This window comes from Mytilinidion resinicola, assembly GCF_010093595.1.
Source record: "Mytilinidion resinicola strain CBS 304.34 unplaced genomic scaffold BDZ99scaffold_2, whole genome shotgun sequence".
NCBI classification, from domain to species: domain Eukaryota; kingdom Fungi; phylum Ascomycota; class Dothideomycetes; order Mytilinidiales; family Mytilinidiaceae; genus Mytilinidion; species Mytilinidion resinicola.
In genome coordinates this window covers 1550092-1565422 of record NW_022985438.1, presented here as the reverse complement: position 1 = coordinate 1565422, position 15331 = coordinate 1550092, and the positions used below count along the sequence as shown (strand labels likewise).

At 53.2% G+C, this 15331-nt stretch overlaps 5 protein-coding genes across 5 annotated transcripts; 2 read left to right on the top strand and 3 right to left on the bottom strand.

Moving 5' to 3' along the window:
• Positions 1-132: 132 nt before the first annotated feature.
• On the top strand, positions 133-1474 carry BDZ99DRAFT_458048 (uncharacterized protein). Its single transcript, XM_033718829.1, has 3 exons — positions 133-661; positions 719-1342; positions 1391-1474. The coding sequence occupies exons 1-2, from the start codon at positions 231-233 to the stop codon at positions 1278-1280; spliced, it is 993 nt and encodes a 330-aa protein (XP_033583115.1). The 5' UTR covers positions 133-230; the 3' UTR covers positions 1281-1342; positions 1391-1474.
• Positions 1475-2668: 1194 nt separating this feature from the next.
• On the bottom strand, positions 2669-5789 carry BDZ99DRAFT_514759 (uncharacterized protein; the record flags this gene model as incomplete). The annotated part of the gene is made up of 3 exons (XM_033724907.1): positions 2669-5325; positions 5378-5590; positions 5642-5789. The coding sequence occupies 3 exons, from the start codon at positions 5787-5789 to the stop codon at positions 2669-2671; spliced, it is 3018 nt and encodes a 1005-aa protein (XP_033583114.1).
• A 1276-nt stretch (positions 5790-7065) lies between these two features.
• On the bottom strand, positions 7066-8738 carry BDZ99DRAFT_433111 (uncharacterized protein). The gene is made up of 2 exons (XM_033717380.1): positions 7970-8738; positions 7066-7910 (listed from the first exon to the last, which is right to left on the bottom strand). The coding sequence occupies exons 1-2, from the start codon at positions 8627-8629 to the stop codon at positions 7242-7244; spliced, it is 1329 nt and encodes a 442-aa protein (XP_033583113.1). The 5' UTR covers positions 8630-8738; the 3' UTR covers positions 7066-7241.
• A 1313-nt stretch (positions 8739-10051) lies between these two features.
• Positions 10052-11147, top strand: BDZ99DRAFT_514757 (alcohol dehydrogenase; the record flags this gene model as incomplete). The annotated part of the gene is made up of 2 exons (XM_033724906.1): positions 10052-10850; positions 10909-11147. 2 exons carry the CDS (start codon positions 10052-10054, stop codon positions 11145-11147), a joined length of 1038 nt encoding a protein of 345 aa, XP_033583112.1.
• Positions 11148-11373: 226 nt separating this feature from the next.
• BDZ99DRAFT_542388 (uncharacterized protein) lies at positions 11374-15010 on the bottom strand (the record flags this gene model as incomplete). Its single annotated transcript, XM_033726758.1, has 4 exons — positions 11374-13936; positions 14006-14296; positions 14352-14443; positions 14501-15010. 4 exons carry the CDS (start codon positions 15008-15010, stop codon positions 11599-11601), a joined length of 3231 nt encoding a protein of 1076 aa, XP_033583111.1. The 3' UTR covers positions 11374-11598.
• Positions 15011-15331: the final 321 nt, after the last annotated feature.

Genomic DNA, 15331 nt, shown 5'->3' with positions numbered 1-15331 from the left:
CGCCAAACACCTCCCTTGGCAGCTGAAGCGCCCAATGGCGCCACCAATAATCATGCGTTTTCTGATCCGCAGGCCTAGAGCGCCTTCAACCTCATCTGCAAGGGCTTTATCTCCCTTAAAATGCTCCCTACGCTGTCACAGTCCAGCCGCTCGTTTTTGGTCTCATATTTTCAGGTACAAGACCAACTTCGAGCAACACAACTTTTTCAAGTATCAGCACCACCCGCACTATGGACCCTTCAACCATCACCAGCCTTGTGAGTCGCTGCACTGCAATCGCTCACCGGGTCGGCTGGATACTAGTTGATCTTAAAGACCTGGAAAAACGCTATGTAGATGTTGAAGTTGGCATTACGTCGCTGACCAGCCACTTGGGTAACATTCGGGCAATGATAAACAGATTGAGTCAGCGGGTAGAGAAAGGCGCTGTTCAAACATTCGAGTTGGAGAAGCAATTCCGATCTTCGTTGGAAGCCTGTGACCTCGTCATTGAGACGATACAGAGCCAAGTTGCTCGAGCCTTGTCAAGCGCCACCCCTGGGCTCTTCAAGTTTGGCAGAAAGCGAAAGCATCTGTGGGATGAAGGAACGGTGAAGGAGCATCAGAAACAGCTTAACAGCCAGCTACAATGCCTGAGCATCTTCATCCGGGCGGTCCAGCTGTACGTATCGGCCTCAACACTGGTTTCAATGCCGACTCAAACCTAATGTCTCAGTAGATCTCCGATCGATCAAGCGGCTGCTCTACGGAGCCAGGATACCACTGCTATCCTGACAGAAGCCCGCGATGACGCTGCGGTATTCTCTGGAAAGCCGAAATCTAGTGCAGGTCGACCTGACTCTGCCATTTCTATGTCTAGTGTCTATTTGAATAACAATGGGGCCGCTTCCAACCCCCATAAGGGACCCTTGCATGCCCTCATGAGGACTCGCTCGACACATCAAAGGAACCTATCAGCAATACCCGAGCGCTCCGTAATTTCCGAGGTCGACGAAGAACTTCAGGACCCGAAGCCCAACGGTACCGACGGTTCAAGAAACTCAGCGGCACGGAATCATTTCAAACGCTGGGCCTCCTCATCGAAATATCAAACGAACGAGCCTCACGCTCTTTCGGTCCGCGAAGACAACAGGCCTCAGCAGGGTGTACCACAAAATTTCAACGACCCTGGGTTCCGAAACACTCCCTCTCCTACACCTCCAGACGAGGAATTTGGTGTCGATGACCTGGCATTATCAAGACCCTCCTCCTCGTATACGCTCACGGAAGTCGACGGATAACGCATGGGTTTGACTCGCGCCACATAAAATTATACCAACTTGAGATTCCAGATCCGAACGATGTAAAACTAGAATTCTTGGAGGGTCTTCAAGAGCTCACGGGTGCACAGAAGGTCGATAACATTACACCACGCGCGCGTCTCAAGCAATGCATTGGAGCACCACGTACATTCGCAGATAAGCAGAAAAGGGCCGCATTTCCATCAACTCGGATTCATACGCTAAACCAGTTTATATTTCAGTAGCGCATTGGAGTAGCACATATGACCATAGAGGAGGAGGAGGAGGAGGTCAAGGCCGCAATCACTGCGTCTCCAGCACACACGCATAAGAAAAATAAGAAGTAGGCGCCGGCATCAACTTCACCCAAATGGAGATTGGGGGTGTCACCTGCCAAAACACATCAGAATCCATCCAGCACTAGGCTACCACCACCACGTCAGTCCAACTCACAATCTGCAAAGCTTCACATTCACGCACTCAAATCTCTCCAGTGTCCAGGAGTTGTGGCCCTAGAAGCACTACTAAACGGCACGCAAGCGGCGATTCTCGGCACTCGGACGTATCTAGACTCTAGATGAGTATGAAGGAACTACTGCTCATAGTAGCTGAACACCCCTATCGAGGCTTCCTTGTATTAGATAGCTAGCTATTCAAGAGTCTTTGATAGTCAGCTCGGATTTCCGGGCGGTCAAGCTTTACATCATGTTTGGATCTTCAAATACTGTGAGGGAACCGCACGCAGTGGGAAAGGGGTACGCGCGAGCTTATGATAAAGACACTGTATCTCTCGCCTTGAGGCCTCCAAGTGTCGCGGCAGTGTAGCAGACATACGCGTTGAGCGTGAGTAAAAGATTGTTTGTATTGTGTCATTCGTCTATCTGGAGGAGGTGAAGGAGCTGTAGGGGGCTGTAGGAGCTGAGGAGCTCCTGCCGTGCCTACGTCAGGGCGTACCCAATACTAAGTCCTTAGTAAACTTCGGAGTGCGTCAAGCAAGTGAAGAGGTTTGAAATAATGCGGCTACTCCTAAAAGCTACAGTGCAGGTTTGAATATGGTGGATGGCGACCTCAAAGAGCCACGAAGAAACTTTAAGTCGCTCGACTCGAGTAATGTAAAACCCGTCGAATGGACCACCAGTGATAGTGAAATAACGGCAACAGACTCTACCACCCAGGACAAGTAGCCCGCCCGCAAGCGATACTCTCGCCTTTGTATCTACCAAAAACGCCTCCCAATGCTACTCAGCACTCCGCCTCATATCATGCAACTCCGGGATCCGAAAAGAAGAACGACGCCGGGGTATCATTCGAATCGTAGTACCATTCCCACCCGTAGCGCTGAAGACTGATGAAACGTCGAAACTCTCCCAGCTTTGTCTTCGCGTTAGCTAGCCATTCCACTCCATGCCTCCATCCTGCCCGGGCTGAGGCCTCTGCTGCTGCTGCTGTCGTGCCAACGCCTGATGCATGCGCATCTGCTGCATTTGTTGCATCGACATGCCGCTGCCGTTCGCTGCTCCCATGCCCATCCCCTGCATTCCCTGCATTCCCTGCATTCCCTGCATTCCCTGCATCCCCTGCATCCCGCCCATCTGGCCCATGTTCATCTGTCCCATGCCCATACCGCCCATACCGCCACCCATACCGCCGCCCATACTGCCGCCGTTAATCATGGCATTCATATTGTTGCCCATGCCGCCCATGTTCATCTGCCCGCCGCCCTGTTGCTGCTGCTGTCCTAATTGCTGTGTGTGCTGCGCGTTCTGCATGCGAATGAGATGCTGTTGCTGCTGCATCTGCTGGCGGCGCATCATCATTGCCTGCTGCATCTGCTGCTGCGTCGAGTTTGCTCCCGCCCCGACGTTAATGCCCATGGCGTGCATAGCTTGGGCGTTGGGCTGTCCGCCGAGGTGCCCACCGCCAACACCGCCGACGCTGGCCTGGCCTTCGCGCATCTCGGCGTTGCGGATTATACCTTCGAGCTGGCGCATCTGGTTGAGGTAATTTTGCGGGACTTGGTTGCCGAACTGCTCCTGGATTCCGCGCTTGCGGCGCACGTATTCTTGGCGGAGCGTGGCCGAATCGAGCGATGCAAAGTTGGGTGGTAGACCTGGGATCAGGACGCCGCCTGGTTGGGACGTAGTGGGTCGCATCTGGGCGCCGTTCTGAGGCGAACTGGCTGCCATAGCCTTGTTGCGTTCCTGGAGCTGGATCAACATACTACGCGCGAGATTCTGGCGGTATTGTTGTGGGTCTTGACCAGCAGGGACGCCGCCTTGCTGTTGGATTTGCTGCTGAGCGCGCATCAGAGCCATCTGCTGGATATCCATATTTGGGTTGGGGGAGCCTTGCATGCCGGTCATCTGAGCTTGCTGCTGGGCATTCATGCGTGCCATTTGCTGGCGGCGTTGTAGCAATTGCATCTGCTCTGGCGTATAGGGCTGGCCCGAAGGCGTATGCATCATCGTCGGCGTCCCTTGCATACCTGAATTCGGGCTGCCCTGCATTCTGGGCTGTGGGGTCATGTTCCGTGCCGGCATTGCTGCGTTCATAATTGGAGTACCTTGAACCATCTGCGGAGTGCCGTTGCGACTGACGCCTTGACCGCTGTGCTGTTGGCTCATGTTGCGTGCCATTGGCAGCGGGTGGTGCGAGATTGCGGAAGCTGGCCTAGGAGGACTACCGGCTCCATGACTTGACGATGTTGGCGCCATAGGTGCACTTGCCATGGCATGAGACGCCATGTTATGCGCATTCATAGCAGGAGATGAAGCAAGCGGAGTCTGCTGGCGAACAACCGGCGAAGAGTGCTGAGGTTGTTGATGTGCCATTTGATTGAACTGTGCTGATGGAACATTCGGCATCTGTTGCGCTTGAGATGCAGCTCGGTGTGCTTCCTGCTGCTGTTGCTGTTGTAAAAGCCTTGCTTGCTGTGCCTGTTGCTGCTCCTGCTGTTGCTGAAGCATCTGCTCTCGGCGCTGTTGCATGATAGCTTGGTTTTGCTGATTCTGTTGATTCTGTTGATCCTGCCGCGCGTTGACTTCAGCCTGTCTCTTCTGCGCTTCTGCTTCAGCTCGCTGCTGAGCTTTCAATTGAGCTTTCCTGGCCTCCTCTTCCTTGTCGCGCCTCTGTTTGTCTTCCTGCAACATTTTGATAGACTCCAAAGTCTTGAATCTAGAGAATCTAGGCTCAAAAGAATTTCCACCACGTAAACCAGCTTGACCCTCATCGGCGTTGGTTGCCGCACCAGATGTACTGGCTTTTCTTTCGTCACCAGCCAGCATAAATCTTTGCATGTCCGCTGCCTCGGCTTCGTCTGCAGCCAATTCTGCAGTCGTCCGTTTCCGAACCTTGGGTGCTGGCGGCGGACACTTATAATGCGCGGGTGTCATCTTGTCGATCAGAGCAACCGACTCTTCAAGACTTCCTGTCAGCCCAAGGTAGAGTTTTGGCGCCGTTGCAATGATGAGATCGGATTCAAATTCGTGGACATTGGTCTCGTCCAGGACCATTTTTTGCCGTTTAGGGCTTCGGCCACTAGGCAGCAAGGGAGTTGGAGGCACCGATGTTAGTGGAGTAGGAGGGTGAGCCATCGTTGGAGTTGCACCGCCTCTGGATGCCAGCGATTGGTTCCGCCTGTATGTCTGCATGTCCGGCACAGCAGTGTTGGCTAGCATTCGAATGTCCGCATCATGTGACAATGGCGTCGGGAAGAGGACGACGGTGGTCACTGTTCCCTTGGTAGGCTGCTTCTGAGTTGCACTTGCAGGCTGACCAGGCGCAGGCATGTTCTCCTTATCCGTCTCGGCCTCACCAGTCGCTGTTTCAGTCCCAGGGCCTGAGTGAGCTTTAGTTTGGCCATCTTGACGCGGATGAGCTGGCTTGGTCTTCTTGGGATATGGAACAAAGGGTGACGGGGTAATAAAGTTGTTGTAGTTGTGGATAGAGAAGGCTTTCTCTTGGGCACCAGACGAACCTGTCGAGCTGCTAGGCCGGGCCACTTCAGCAGTTGATACATGGTTATGGACTTCGATGATGAGGCAACCTAAGATATACAAGTCAGAATGGCACCTTCCAGAAGAGCGCACTAGACATACCGTCGTAGAACTGTACGTTGTACTGGTATAACTCCTCCAGTATATCATGAGGAATCGTCCGCTTTTTCAAATGCTCCAACAGCCCTTTCATGGGCGAAGTATACGAAAAGGGATCCTGGGAGTCGTTGATGCGAAAGTTTTGCTTGTAGAGGTGTATGGCCATAGAGGGGCGGCAGCCATTGAACTTCCGAAGAATGTAGGCTTGGTCGATGACTATATGAATGTTAGCACCGAGACCCATGCTAGAATGTAGAGCCAAACTACCGTAAGGTTTCGGCTCGTCCTTCACAAGAGTCGTCTGGTCCATGGCGTTAGCCTTCGAAGTGTTTGTGCGCGCGAGAGCTGGTCGCTGGGACTCGCGACGCTGGCGCAAGGCCTGCGACGGCCGTGTAGCAGTGACAACGCTCGACATGCTGGGCGAAGAAGTAAGATAGAAGGACGTAAGGAAGGCGGCTCGCGAAAGGGTGTGTGACGACGCAGCTGGCTACAGAGGGGTATGCGCAACACGGCAGCGCCGCGCGCGTTTGGTGTTCCGGCGTATCGCGCTCTACGGGGCGAGGCTACAGGTTGTCCAGTGCTTGAGAAGTCTGCGAGAGGAACCGATGAACGTTGCGGACGGTCTTGGCGTGGTGGTTGATGAAGCGCAGTTGCGCATGAGGCTGAAATGGGTGATGCGCTTAACGTTCCCCAGAGCAGGCATCCGAACATCACGTGATACCCACACACTTCCTTCGAGCATAAGGCTTAGCACGGTTGCCATGAGGTCAGTCATCTAGCACTCGCACAATGTCAGACGGTGATGCTTGTATCGTAAGTCGCAAAGAGAAGAGCATGGTAGGGCATTCATTCCTTATAAAAGTAAACTTGCCCAAATTTAGGTACGGGCTCTGAATAGATTGCAAGTATGGGACAATGCCACGGCTCATAAATCTAATCGATCGCCAGGGACAAGCAAGACTAGATCAGGAGAAAAGGAAACGCTGCAAGACGACTGGAACTCGACGTCCAAATTTCTATCCACCCCATACTTCCCTTTCCTAGCAAGAACACTACTCCATAAAGCACTCAGCTCTGATTACCAGGCCCATGGCGCCGATGGCCCGTATGCTCAGTTCCATCCGAGGACACTAGGTAGCTTGTCCCTGAAGAAGCTGCCCTCCTAAAGTGGCCACACGCCCAACATGGATAATGGTCACACTCACTACACCGTGGACCTTCTCTGCAAGAGTTACGTGTGCGACAGACACAGCAGATCCACCCCATTTCTATAGTCGCCGACTAAGTAATATGTTTATGTTCAAATATAAACAAGGCTTCTTTTCTCGTCTTTAGCGGTGAATATTGGTGATATCCTCTTTTCGAACGACGGTTAGTGACTACGATATGAAGGGGATGTCATATGAAGACGAAGTAACGATAGGATGAGTTTCACGCATAGAAAAGGGATATCGTGAGGGAGTTTGTTGGCATGTTGTGGAAAGTGAAGGTGCGGTGTACAATGACATTGTCAACGACAAAGAAACGACGTGTATTATTGTAAAGGAACGCCCTGCCAGGTATCATGATAAACACGAAGATATCGTACGGAGGTGTGGCTAGTGAGAATAGAGAGCTCTCTTGTGGGGTAGTTCTAGCGATATCGTAGCCTGGTCAGATTAGTAAAACGCATCTTTTGCAGTGTCGTCCGTGGCTCCGGGCCTGTTTGGTAATGGACTTGATTCAAAGATATATACGCAACTGAAGTACAAGTAGCCAATCGCTTCCCAACCAGCCATCCGTCATAACGCGTCCAAAGCATACTTCCGATCCACGGTCTGCGAGGTTTAATGCGGAAATTGCAGCAAAAAGGCCCTTGTCCAATGCCTTAATCCCTGCCACCAACCCTCTTTTCGACGTCTTCACGGATTCGTGCGCCGTCCACAACCTCAACACCCTTTCCAAGCCCAACCATCTCAGCGCTCTCCCACCATTTGTGTCCCCGGGAGTAAGCCTTCCCCTCGCCACCGGTGCCCTCGTCATCCGTATCCACCAGTCCTCCCAAGCCCGCGCCATCAGCACCCACAACCACGATAACTTGCCCAACCCACGACTTGATCTGCTCGACATTGGCGCCATTTTCCCCGCTGAGCGCATCTACTATGTAGACAACGTCAGGCGCCAGGTGCCGCAGCATATGTACGTGCCCAGTCGGAGTCGTAAAAGGCATGACCATGGTTGGGTTCTCGACGAGGCGGAGGGCTTGAACGTGGAGGCTGTTCCAGAGAGAGTTGTCCGAATCGCGGGCCGAGAGAGCGGGAGTAGTGGCGGTCTGAGCGGGCGTGTAGGGTGATTCGGGGTGAGGTGCGATTTGTGTGAGTTCCTCACCGGGGGTTACGGCGGGAGTAGAGAGAGCCGAGTAGGAGGATCCAAGGGACGGAGGAGCGGCGTAGGAGCTGGACGACCCCGTAGGCTGGGCACTTAGGGATGGGGAGTAGATAAGAACGAAGACACGGGCCTTTGAAGCGTCTATTTCAGGGATGTGAGAGAGAATGGACTGCAGATCGTTAGTTGAGCGAGCCTTGCGAGAAACAGAGGGGTGTGATGGTAGCTTACGGCATGCTCAGTGTGATATGCGCCTTGCTCGTCCTCATCATGCATGTTTTCGAGTGTAGCTTCAGCAGACACCACAATAACCACGGTTTTCCTTCGCGCGCCAGCTGCTTGCGGTCCTCCACGCACCGATGCGCCGAAAGAGGATGTATGGGTCGCGACAGCAGACGCACTCTGAGAAGACTGTGCCTCAACGCTTCGCCGAATGAGCTGTTCCTCAGACCATCGCGAAGACTCATCGAAAGCGTCTTTGTCCTCCTCGCGAATCGACGACAACACCCCGCCCATAGCTGCGCCCGCTGCCGCGACGCCGGCGACGGCCTTCTTGCTGACCAGATCAAACGCCTGCTGCGGACTCGGTGTACGCCGTATTGCGCCCTGGACGCGTCCTAGAAAGCCCTCCTCTTCGTGCGCGACGCCCTGCGGGACTGAGCCCGCCACGTCTCGTGGCCCAGGAATTGGTTGCGATCTGTCCCCATCTTCGCCATAACTCAGGTCGGCATCATCTGATTCATCCTCGTCCTCCTCGCGCTGGCTCCAGATCCAGGCGGCGACTCCAGCGGTTGCGACGGTGACGGTGAACACAAGGGGCACCCAGTAGCCGAAGGTGGTGCGGCGGCTCGAGGACTGGCGGCGGTCGTAGCGGTCGTATGAGAAGGACATGGTGGCGAGCTTCACATTCTTCTCTCCTCCGCCGTCTCTGAATGATTGCGAGCGGCGTGGACAGTGCTTGCAGGGGATGGTAGGTCAGGAGGCGGGCGATGTGATGATGAGGGATGGTTTGTTGTCCACGGGTCGCGGTGGCTGGGGAACTAAAGTGCAGGCATGTGTTGCCGAGGACCAACACTGAACCACCAAAGGTCTTTCACCATGTCCTCCTTGATCGCTGTATACCTTCCAGATGGCTTGTTCATGTGGAGGCAACGAACATTATCAGGACATAATTCTTTGTATAACTCTCCGGCGCTGTCTGGAGTAGTCATCCCCTTTTAACAGATCTGGATCAATCATACCACTACACAATAGGGACATCAGCTGGCTGAAGCTTCCTTCGGAACTTGGGCACTGTACGAGCTAATCCCAGGCAGCGGCAACCGAATTTACACATATATTTTTCCTATCCCTGTGCTATCTTGAACAGCTCTGTTAGTCGTTCTAAGAACTTTCTCTATTGCTAAGATTTTACAGGACTGAGCAGTCCATGAACGCCCAAAGAACGCGACGCATCAGGCTCCTATCCTAGAACAGATTTCAAATACTGTAAGTTTAGCGACCTCTACGAGAAATGCAGGAAAGAAAGGTTATTCTTTACTAGAGGTGGTAGTCGCGGTTTAGCCTTCGCTTCCTTCGCTCACTCACATCACTTGCGATCACGTGATCGAGTACCACTCCACTCGGTATTCCGATCATCCTTTCGAGAGGGCCATTGATTAAACAGAGTCTGTCACTCTTCCCCGGTATTTTCAGCAGGGATTGAGTATAGAAAGCACGACTGACCCCGTCTTGCGCGGCGTTACCGGCATTAAGCAGTAAGCATACTAGGGATCATCGAGATAGTATTATGGCGATACCGGTGAAATAGGGGTAAAAGGGAAATCACTGCTACAGACATATCTCCGTGCAGCCTCTAGCAATCCAAAGTCTGCGCCGGACGAGAAGGGTAGTTCACTAATCCGATGTGAAACAGGTTCTTGTACGTTAATATCATTCTGAACGCAATTGTGGTACGATGTCATATATCTCCTTTGCCAAGCGTAAAAGATTACTCAACCGCCGCTAAACTGTCTGTACAGGTGTTATTACTTACGCTTCTATAGACTAACAGCATGTAAGTTATCTCGAGAGCGTTTCCGTGTCCCGAATCTAGACAAGAACCAATGAGTAGCTCCGCTGGTGGAATCGGTTTACCGAGACACCGGAAAGGCGACTCAAAAGAATACTTCGGAGATATCGGCTTTTCGAACAGCTTTTCAGAGTATATTTATTCTTGAGGTTCTCCTATTGCATCTTCCCTCGAAACTTAGATAATTGAACCCAATTCCAGTCTACCACAAACTATAACATATATCCCCCTTCTACACCACCATGTCCCTCCCCACTACCTACCGCGCGGCCGTCCTCGAAACCATCGGCTCCCCCTTCGTCATCAAAGACCTCCCCCTCAAGCTCCCCTCCCCCGGCGAAATCCTCGTCAAAGTCATAGCCACCGGCGTGTGCGCCGGCGACCACGAAGTCCAGCACGCCCATTTCCCCATCCCCCTCCCTCTCGTCCTCGGCCATGAAACCATCGGCACCGTCGCCGCCATCCCGCAGGGCGAAGACCACTTCACGCTCGGCCAGCGCGTCGGCGCCCCCTGGCACGGCGGCCACTGCGGCTTCTGCCGCCAGTGCAGACACGGCGTCTTCCAAATGTGCACCACCGAGGCCGTCAACGGCGTCTCGCGCGACGGCGGGTTCGCAGAGTACGTCCTCCTGCGCCGTGAAGCCGTGGTTCATGTCCCTGAAGCCCTCGATCCGGTGAAGTACTGCCCCGTGCTCTGTGCAGGCGTGACTGTTTTCAACGGCCTGCGGAAAATGCAGATTGGACCGGGGAGCTTGGTAGCCGTGCAGGGGATTGGTGGGCTTGGACATCTGGCGATCCAGTATGCGGCGAAGATGGGGTACCAGGTGGCGGTGTTGAGTCGGGGGCCGGAGAAAGAGGCGTTTGCGAGGCAGTTGGGTGCTAGCCATTATATTGATACGCACAAGAGTGAGAGTGGGGGAGTGGTGGAGTTGCAGGAACTCGGAGGTGCGGCGTTGATATTGACGACGGCGCCAAGTGGGAGCGTTATTGCGCCGTTGTTAGGGGGTTTGATGCATGGGGGGAAGTTGTTGATACTGGGTGGTGAGTCTGAGTCTTATGGTTATGCGGGTTGATTGGATGCTGATTTGAGTTGCTCTAGCTGCTGGTGAGGTCACCTTCAATACTTTGCCGATGCTTTTCAAGGGCCTCTCTGTTCATGGCTGGCCTAGCGGGCATAGTATCGACTCTGAAGAAGCTTTGGAATTCTGCGAGAATCATGGGGTTGACTGCATGGTCGAATCATATCCTCTGGAGGAGATTAATCAGGCCATGGAAGATATGACCTTGGGGAAGCCCAGATTCCGCGCAGTGCTGAAGATATCAGAGACATCGATCTGATTCGCGTTCCAGAACATTGACAGCTCATCCTGGTATCTGGCAATTTCTCGAGGTGCCTCAAGCAGTGGCAAGGAGATAGAAGTAGCTAAGCACGTTGAGACTGAAACGAAGGGGATGGCAGTGCCAACTTCTGACTCAAATGTCTGGTATTGTGATTCTTATCACTATTGGTACGATTTCAAAATGGCTTCGTTATAAGAATGGACTCGTACGGAGGCTAGTCTAATTTGTACTTTCGAAGATTTGACATTACGCCTGTATCTCTGACGGCCCGCTAGAACACCTATGACAATGGCAAGATGTATGCGCAGAAGTTATCATATACGCTCTCTTAGTCGAGCTGTCCTATACTCTAATCATGCTAACTGAGTGGTTTGTGCTGATGACCTATACAATCCTTCGAAACCCGTCATAAGTCGATATCCACAATCATAAACACCGTAAAACTTACTCAATTTCCAGTTTCAAACAACCCCTTCCACTCAATCCGCTCTCCCGGCGTGATATCCTCACTCGGCTTCTTCCACGCTCTCTTAGTCTGCTCCCTCGACGCACTATCCTCGCTCGGGGTCTTCCACATCCTCTTCATGCGCTCACCATCTCCCAAACCCATCAGGCCGCGCTCCTCCTTCTGAGCCTTACCCACATCAGCATCGCCACTTATGCCTATTGCCTCTTTAAACGGATCCGTGAACATTACCCTCCCCTCTATGTCCTGTCGATCAGGGCTGTCCTCTCTCATCATGCCCCTCACCGGCTTTTGTCTCATGGCCGCCTCTTCATAGGCCTGATCCCTCTCATCCCGTTGCCACCTCTTTAACGCCGCCATGTCTTTCTCCTTTTTGGCCGCCTTCTCTCCTTGTGTTTTCGCATGCGTCAGGAGACTCAAAGGCGCCCCATCACCACTTGAGCCACGGGAAGTATGTGACGACTCGCGACCGCTGGGTCTGAGAGCATGGCCCAGGGCCATTGAGGACGGCAGTGTACGTTTCTGGCCAAGGTCAGAGAGGGAGGCAGATATGGGCGGATTATCATGTGAGTTCGAGCCATCAGTGTAGGCGTTCGTGAACCAGTTTTTGATCGCTTGAAATTCTAGGAGAGCTTCAAGTACCTTCACTTTCTGTTCTGCTTTGATGACCTGGGAGGAGCGCCTGGACGCCTTGTCGTCGTCTTCAATATGACCACCGGTGAGTTTGAGAGAGCTTGTATTGGGCGCCTCAACGGCTGCGGCCCCGTCGAGATCGGAAATTTCGTCGTTTCGCAGCGCTTCTGAAGGTGCCGGACGGTAAGATGAGGCAGGCATAACAGACGCAAAGACATGCTCGGAGGACCGCGACTTGTTGCCAATTTTGGCGGGCGGGAGCGCGCATGGCGATACGATATTGTCTTCGAGCTTTGTTGGCTGTAGTTCTATGCGGGGAGGAATTTTCGGTGCAGAGTTGAGTACGGTATTCCATTCCTGATCTGTGATCGGAGACAGTCTCCGACGAATGGGAGAAAATCCGAAGGGGAGAGGCGATGCATCTTTTGCGGAGTCGGTGCTGCCGTCCAGAAGTCGGCCTATGTTGCCCTTCCGGTTGAAAAGGTTCATGCTCAGTCGAGGCAGCCCTTGCTGCCGCCTCTCTTCGCTTCTCGAATACTCTTCATCTGCTCTTTTCTTGTCTTGTTTTCTTCTCCGAGCCCGCCGCTCTTCACGCTGGGTATTGGTGAGCGTAGAGCCTTGAAGTTGAGTTTCGACGCCGCTATGTCCAGATGCTGGGCTGCTAAGGGAACCTTGCAGAGAGCTGTGTGGCCGTGATGGTGGAGATGCAAATGGACCCTTTCCTGGCGAGGCCGTATCAACCCGAGGTACGACTTCATGCGGTCGTGATGTGCTGGTGCTTCTTCGAGCTCTGGCGTGAAGTAATACAGACCGGTCAACACTTGGCTGGGGCTCCAGATCAGCCCACGGGGCTACCTCTGTAAGAGGCAGGCCAGTAGACTCCACGTATGCCTTGGCCGGGTTTTCTGGCTTTTTGAGCGCAACACTTGGAGAGGCTCTACCCGAATTTGAATGCAGACTTTGTGCCGCATTTCGGGCCTGAGTAGCATGTGCATCTCGGATGGGTTCAGAGGTTGGAGACGACTTCTGACTGTTGGTCGCTGTGTGTGTACCGCTCGAGCCCGGAATAGCCAGAATCGAAACCTGGTCCTCAGCGAGTGGAATATCATTCCCTGGATGTCGTAATAATGCAGTACTTATAGCTTTGGGCGATGGTAGATGGAATGAACTCGATGTAGTTAGGCGTGCAGGAGACGGTCGGCGGGAAGGCTCGTCGGTGGCCTTGAGACTGTGTTCTGTAAAGGAGCGTGAGATTACGCTCTGGGGAGTGTTTTGGCCAAAGGTTGGAGTCTGAGATAGAACAGCGCTCTTAGTTGTGTTGTTCATACTTGTCATGGACTCGGCACGGACAACGCTTGCGGGAACCAGTGGAGTCGCACTGGCGAGCTCTAGACCGTCGGGTATGGGTGATGTTTCGAGAGGCGCTTCGATATCCATTCCCAAGCCTACATCTTCGATTACCGAGTCCTCGTGTGATGGGCGTCGAAGAAGGCGGCGAAGTTGTTTGAACTCTGCGTAGTCATCGATATCTGCGGCGGACGGATACTTTAAGGCCTCCTGCATTGACTTCTGACCTTCTTCCACGCGCTCAAATTTGACATCAAATAAGAGCTCACCAAGTGCGAAGGCTGACTTCGCAGCTTCCGTGGCTGTGGCCGCGCGGATCGTCCAACCTGAAATTTTGTGACTGCAAATTTCAGCATAATTTCGTGATGCTAGCGGGAAATGTGAGCGAGGGAGGATTAAAGTCACTAACAGGCCATCATATCGGACCCCAGCCCGGGGAGCCCATAAGCTCGTGAGGTTGTGACTGCGTAGCACCCTCACTGGATAGCGACTCTTGTAGTCCGCAGACGTCAGGCGGAAACGACCTGGATTGTTCGTCCTGCAGCGGTATATAAAAGCCGAGGGAGAACTTCCATCAACTTCATCAGAGTCTCGGAGAAGAATGGCATACGCTCCTTGGGAATCGAAACAGATGCCGCCCTCGGTCGTCTCAAGATTGATGATGCCAGCGCGGAATGCAAACAGAGAGTTGAGCCACCAACTAAAGTGCGTTAGTTTGTGAAAAGCACCTACGATAGAAGCAAACTCAGACATACTCGCCAGGCTGGAATCCCAAATCTCCAACCCGTCTGGACTGCTCAGGCGCGACAAGGTCTGGCACATCTTCCATCCATCTTTTCAACACGGCCTGACTCGGAGATTAGCGAAAGGTTGGAGAATGACGCGAATGGGATCCGGCACTCACACCCCTCGATGTCTCAGTCACACTGGCAATGCCGTCTAGCCTTCCTCCTTTGCTATAAAGAAATGGCCGCAATCCCTCCAGTGGGCCAAACCTCCGTCTCCAAAGCGCAAGAATCTTGTCGCATTCGTCAGCTAGCCGACCCGGCCAACGTGTCGCCTTTCCTGAAATCTCCAGGATCGCCTTGTGGATCCTCGTTGCCCGCAGAGTATTGGCACTCAGTTCAGTGTGTTGCAGAGCGATGAAGATGTCGTGTAGGATCAAGACGTCTTCTGATTTCAGGATATCAGCGCCTTCGCGTGCGATCCGAGGGTCAAGGTGATCGCGGATCCATGTTGCAATAGCCGTGAGACGGGAAATGGAAAGGTCCTCTGTCACGGTCATTGGCGTGAGTTGGGATGGCAACAAAGCGCCTGGGGTCTCTGACAGAAGACCTGGTCGAGGCTGAGGCCGCGTACCAGCTGGATAGAAGCTGTCCAAAGGGATGCTCCCAAAGGTCTGTAGATACGACATCGGAGCTGCAGAGGTAATTGTGCAGTTCAATGGGATGAAAGTCGATGGCAAAGGGAAGAAAGCCGATGGAAAAGTAGATGGAGAAGATGAAGTGCAGAGTATTTTGAAGTCGTAGGAAAGATGCCCTCACTTAGAAAGAAGGGTGGACGCTAAAGCCTGCACCGGAAATCGACGTGCCTTCCCGTCCACCCGCCTGACACGGCCAGGAGCGCTTCAGGAAGCCTCACAACGTCAACACCTTAGAAACCCTAGAGCTGAGACCGGGCCTCAGGACAAAGCTTTACGTTCGGAAATGATGGAACGCTTCTAGTAGTGTCAAGC